At 27.5% G+C, this 6,190-nt stretch overlaps 1 protein-coding gene across 1 annotated transcript; it reads left to right on the top strand.

The window, feature by feature from the left end:
- The first annotated feature begins 2,339 nt into the window (after positions 1 to 2,339).
- LOC119675609 (ras-related protein Rab-10-like) lies at positions 2,340 to 5,502 on the top strand. The gene is made up of 3 exons (XM_038086814.1): positions 2,340 to 2,482; positions 5,102 to 5,301; positions 5,356 to 5,502. The coding sequence occupies exons 1-3, from the start codon at positions 2,359 to 2,361 to the stop codon at positions 5,500 to 5,502; spliced, it is 471 nt and encodes a 156-aa protein (XP_037942742.1). The 5' UTR covers positions 2,340 to 2,358.
- The last annotated feature ends 688 nt before the right edge of the window (positions 5,503 to 6,190 follow it).

Genomic DNA, 6,190 nt, shown 5'->3' with positions numbered 1-6,190 from the left:
TTATAATTGATATTTCACGGCGAAATAAAAATTAAAGCGAAACATGGTGGCCAACGTTTTCAATTCCTACAATTGTGAACAGTTTACTTACAAATCAAAATTGTGTAATAGTCCAAGATATAAATTTTTTATGGGTACAATATATATAAATATACATATAGTTAGAATTTGAAATACTTTTTATTGTATCTAAAATTTTAAAACTTATAGTTATTTTATATTCTTTTGGAAAAAATAATTAAAATTGTGTTAACTAATTTTATTTAAAAACTTTTTAGTTCTATTTTTCATATATAATAATGGATTTCAATTTAATAAAAAGATAAATAAACCATAATTAACTTTTTTGCCATGTCAAGAATTTGGTAATATATTTCTTCGCAAATTTTTAAATTTTTGTGCTTTAACTAATTTATTAACATATTAAGCTTATAATATATATAACAAATTAATTCAATTTGTATATTTTATCAGATTCCAAATTTATACTATTTTTAAATATTTTTTAATACCAAAGAAAAAAAATAATTGAAAAGAAAAGTAAAATAAATAATCCAAAATTATTTGAATTCTCAAGTAAATCAATAAATAGTGTTTTCCAATTTGTGTAACACTATAATTCTACCTTACCGTTTTGAAAATGGAGTACTTTTCTTTTGTGTTTATGAAAGTTATAAGATTTGTTTTAAATCTAGCACGATTTGTACATAAATTTGTTCTTTGTAATTATATTTAAATATTCATAAAAGAACATTCAAACTATTAACCAATGATTATTAAATAAGTTTCTTCGTTTAGTTGGAATTTAACGTCAGTCTCTGTAAAAATTTTAAATTACATCAAGTTTAAATTTTCTACAAGTACAAATCACAGTTTATATGACTCGAAATTAATATTTTTAATAAGCGTTTTTAATGTAGAAAGTAAAGTTATTTTATGTTTGCATATGAAAAATAAACTAGAAGTTGTTTGTAAAAACTGATTGAACTCAGTTTTTGTAAAAACACGTTTTTGTTAAAAACCGACTTTTTAACATTATTTTGTTATACATGTAGACAAAGTATGTGATTATTAGTAAGAACCTTACTTTTACCATGTAAGGAAATGATTGCGTTTATTTTTACGTATTTATTTTTAGATAAAATTTTACAATACGTATAAGTTGTAAATGATGATATTAATGTACATAGTTATAGATTCTCCGAAGCGATCGGATCTACCTCGTCTTTTCAATAGTCATTCAAAAACCAGATACTCTTGCTTTCAGGTTTCCTAAAAGGGCTGTAAAGATATATTACGTAAATCCTATCTTAAATAATAAATAAAATATATGTAAGACAATATAAATAGTTGCCTTATTTAAAATAATTAATAATATTGATAACAGTATTACTGATATTGGATTATTAAAATTAAATATTAAACCCCTATGAATCGCTTTATAGTGTTCGATAAATTTAAGTGTTTATACATTCTGGTTAAATACTTTAAACAATTCAAACATTTTAATATCTTTCGTATTAGTTTAAATAATCTAATGTTTTTTTCTAGTGTGCTAAAAATTTCATTAATTAAATTTCCACTAGTGTTTACTTAGCTTTGCATTATTTTTTGCAGTGTAAAATTTATCACTAGTATATAGTAATTACTTAAGAAATTATATTAAGTATTAATTATTCACTAATTTCTGTTTATGTTTAAGATAAAACTTTTTGAGCTAAAATTTATTTATCCCTAAATGTAGGAAAAAAGTTTATAAAATGACTGATTGTTTTGTGTGTTGCTACAGGTGGTAGTTGACTATAGAGAAGCTATACGTCGAAAGCATATAATAACAAGTCCTCAGTCATGTAAACAAATCCAATATGCATTTGGCCGTTCGTTCCACAATCCACTATTCGCACACATCTGGCCGCTGTTATTAAATGGAATCAAAACCGATATCGATTTTTTCACATAAATGTAAGCTGAATCATTTTTTTCTTCGCTGATTTTCGAATGAACGGTGTTGAAAATACGTTGTGAAAATATTTAATAATTTATTAATTTAAAAATTATTATTGAGAGTACATAAAATCAATTTAAATAATAATTACATAAAAAATATAATTTTATAATTAAAATAAACTGAAATTTAAATATTAAAGTGGAAGCTATTTTCATATTGCAAAAAAATAAATTATTTGAATTTAATAAACGATATAAACAATATAACTTTTTAAATAACAATAAAATAAGTAAATTAATTTATTTATTACCTCAATTTAATACTAATTATAAAAATTAAGCAAACAAAAAATACAACAACAATCAAAAACAAAAACAATTAGTTAAATATTGTAGGTTAAAAATAAAAAAATGGCTTTAGATTTTGTGGCAACCTACAAAGTTTTAGTGTTAGGTGACTCCAATGTGGGCAAAACCTGCATTGTACATCGGTACTGTGATGAAAAATATTACGAAACATATATTTCCACTATTGGTAAGAGTTTATATATACCTTCATATATAGAAACATATATTTGTGCATATGTTTTTATGCATAAATTGAACTCAGTAAAATCAATTTTAATTGCCCAATTAAGTTTTTATTAGGGATTCATTAGTAAACAAAGGATGATGAAGGATTAACGTTTTCTTATATGATCTATTCCTTAATTATTTAATTATTTTACTTGTTTTATTAGTATTCATTTAATTAATTATAAAATTGCTTAGTATATAAAGTAGAACACTATTGATATTGTGTATCGGTGGCAATTAATTTTAGTACCAGAAATGTTCTATAAGGGGGAGGCTTTCAAATGAAAGGCTACATCAGTTCTTCTTTTGTTTACTTTTCTGTATTATTATTATAATGCATTAATTATATATAGATATATGTATACATAAAGTCATTCCGTTTGTTTCGGGTGGTTTCACCTATTCAAGTTTCCTCCTTAACTTTATTTTCAAATTTCTCTTATTTAATAAAAAAAATTTGTTTCATGTAACTTTACTAATAATATTTACGGTCTGTTTCATCTGTCCAACAATTATATTCGAAACTGAAAAACTATTTTAAGAATATAAAAGCCGACAAAGTTTTCACTAACACCTCATACATATTATACGAGTATGAATGTCATAGGCCCAGATATTCAACATTCTCATAGGTATTTTGTGCAATCTAATAAATTCTACATATTAGGAACTGAGAGCGGATAGGAACTGAGAGTTGGATACGTTTTGCAACATAGATTCTTTCGTTGCCAGTATTAGTTCTCGGAAATCTATAAGAGCATTCATATTTCCCGAAATGTAATGCTTTTGTTGACAAATTTTGATATAATATTATACAATATATGTTTTAAATACATATGTATATTAAAACTGGAAGATGGATGAAAGATTTACTGTTATTTTAGCAATATACTACGTCTTCAGTTTGTTACAACTACTGTGACTGAAGTATTTAATACTAATTCCCAAGCGGTAATAAGTTCACATTTTAATTAGCTTTATCATTTAAGTATTGTGATTTGTGAGATCAGTTTTGTTCTACAGCTGCTTTGCTTATAGTAAGGTTTCTAAAACTACTTTTAAACACATTCTCTAAACTAACTACTTTTAAACATACCAATTTAAACCCAGCCAAAAAAAAATCTTTATGTTCATGTTATGCAGAGTGTCACGGGCACGTCATAATCAAAATTGTTGTTACTTTCAATGCATATTAAAAAACTAAGAGTGAGTAAAAAAACCAAATATCGGTTTAAATTCGGTCATGAGAACCGAGACTTCTGCCAAGACTTCTGCTTCGTCGACGACTGTCTAGTTTTCATGCGGTCGTCTAACCCCCGCCGCATTGCCGATGAGCTTAATGCCCACCTTAGATCCCTCCTTGACTACTACACCAGGTGGAAAATTAAACCCACCAAGATCTCTGCTATAGCCCTTCTAAGCCAGCAGTGTGATCGCACCAGAGGTTTTGATATCTCTGACATCGAGCTCAGATTCAACAACACTCGCATCCAGCTAGTTCCCAAACTGAAATATCTTGGCATTGTTTTTTCCCCACAACATAATTTTATCCCCCACGTTAATTTGCCATTCGTAGATAAAACCAGCTTAGCTGCAAAGTTAAGCTGCTCTGCTATAAGCAATTTATTCGGCCCCTACTCACTTACGACTTCCCCATTTGGTCTGCAATCTCTTCCGCCCAAATGGAAAGAAGACTATCTGTGCCTCGTCACTCAGTTAAAGCCGTATTTATGTATAAATTTTCTTCAAAAATTAGGTAGAAAAGTAATAGTAAAAAGACGGAATTGACAAACTGATGTGACACTCTGTATATCATGCATTTTCATCACGTGCTATTAATTGACTGCTTTAAGAACCAAATCTCTACAGTTGCATCAATAATATTTGATTTAAGATAATTTTTAGATATTATACTGTATTCATTCTTCTAAATATTGAACCTTATTAGTACAGGTTGTTATGGATTTTTGTGGATTTTATGTGATATATGACACTAATTACTCCACAAATGCCGAGTTAATGGCGTTAATGTAAACCTACAGTAAGACATAGGGAAAGACTTGTTATTTTTAATTGATTTCTTTTTTTGAATTTATTTCTTTTCGTAAATGTGTGATTTTTTCATTATGTTACTAACGCATTAATAATTGTTAACTGGAATATAAATGGTTACAAATTCATCTAGTCGTTGTAACCTTTGAAATAGCACAAAAAATTTCAAAAATATAGCTGATTAAAAATTCTTTGCACTAAAATCTACTCGTAAAATTTAACAACGTATGCAAAAAAACCGAAAATTTTGCTATAAAGCACCTATTCTAATTCCATTTCCATGGACACATACACTCACACGATTTTGCAAAGCACACTGTTATTCCTTGTACTGCTTATTAAGCATCTGTAAAATGATTTGTGCTGGTAACGTCAAAGTTAATTATATCAGCAAACAAAAGTTAATATTAACACAGTTATGTGTTTACATTACAATGTCGTTAAATTTTTAAAGTATTATTAACTCTATAATCTCAAAATAGTTTAATGAGATAACGTTTTATATATTTCTTCTTTTATTTTATAGGCATTGATTTTAAACAGAAATTAATAAATTTAGATGGTGTGCCAATAAAATTACAAATCTGGGACACTGCTGGACAGGAACGCTTTCGTACACTGACAACGGCCTATTATCGTGGTGCTATGGGCATTTTATTGATGTATGATGTGACGAACTTGGAAAGTTATAATAATTTATCTTATTGGTTACGAAATATACAAGAGGTATGTTAATTAATTATATATGAGATTGTAAGACGTTATCATTTCATTTTCTAGAATGCCTCGCCGGATGTTGTGAAAGTATTAGCTGGCAACAAATGTGAATGCTCAGCAACACAGCGTATGGTAGATAAGGAGAGAGGGGAAAAGGTAAATATTCATAAAATTAAAGTCGAAATATACACAGACATGGTTTTTACGTAGCAAGAAGGGCAAAGCATCAAATGGGGCCAAACACAAGTATATTTTATGTTTTTTATTTTTATGTTTTTTGGGGGTACCAAAAAGCTATGGTACCCCTGTCTCCAGTTATTTTTGCAATACCACTGATGATTATATCAATTCATCTCAAGTTAATATATAACATATATGCAGGATGTTCTGAATGATATAGAATATATCAGAAATTCAGGATGTGATTTTCTGCTTCTTATTATATTTTTATTAAATCTTTTTAAACGAAAGTTTAAAGTTGACACAATAAAAATAATATTTAATATAATATTTAAGAGTATTTGTCTTCATTATTCTTATATTATTACTATATTGAAGTATTCCTTTTCCGATTGCATTATATTGGTTTTGCTCTTGACCTTTTATACTTTGTCAGTTAGTTAGTATTTCTTCAAACTAAATACTTTTTGTAACTGATAATGCTATCAATGCTTTCGTTGTCATAGTAATTATTGTCAATTTTCCAGCAAGTCCACTTCTCAGTCTGGACTCTCAGGAAGATATGCTGATTTAAGGTCCGTCATCAACTAAAAGACAAATAAATGATATGACTTCTTAGCCTAGTTAAAGCCTAGTGTGGGGTAGAGATAAGCCCCCCAGTCATTATAGAGTAAAAGTAAGTAATAACACTAACTCAAGTAAAAGAATCAAGAATCAA

This window comes from Teleopsis dalmanni, chromosome 2, assembly GCF_002237135.1.
Source record: "Teleopsis dalmanni isolate 2A chromosome 2, ASM223713v2, whole genome shotgun sequence".
NCBI classification, from domain to species: Eukaryota; Metazoa; Arthropoda; class Insecta; order Diptera; family Diopsidae; genus Teleopsis; species Teleopsis dalmanni.
The sequence above is the reverse complement of the archived record's forward strand: the minus strand, read 5'-3'. Positions and strand labels throughout refer to the sequence as shown.

Excerpts from the sequence above, each read along its gene's own strand:
- LOC119675609 (XM_038086814.1), top strand. The coding sequence starts at position 2,359 with ATGGCTTTAGATTTTGTGGCAACCTACAAAGTTTTAGTGTTAGGTGAC. Across the intron at positions 2,483-5,101 it reads AACATATATTTCCACTATTG|GCATTGATTTTAAACAGAAA; the intron begins GTAAGAGTTTAT and ends TTTATTTTATAG. Across the intron at positions 5,302-5,355 it reads GGTTACGAAATATACAAGAG|AATGCCTCGCCGGATGTTGT; the intron begins GTATGTTAATTA and ends TTCATTTTCTAG.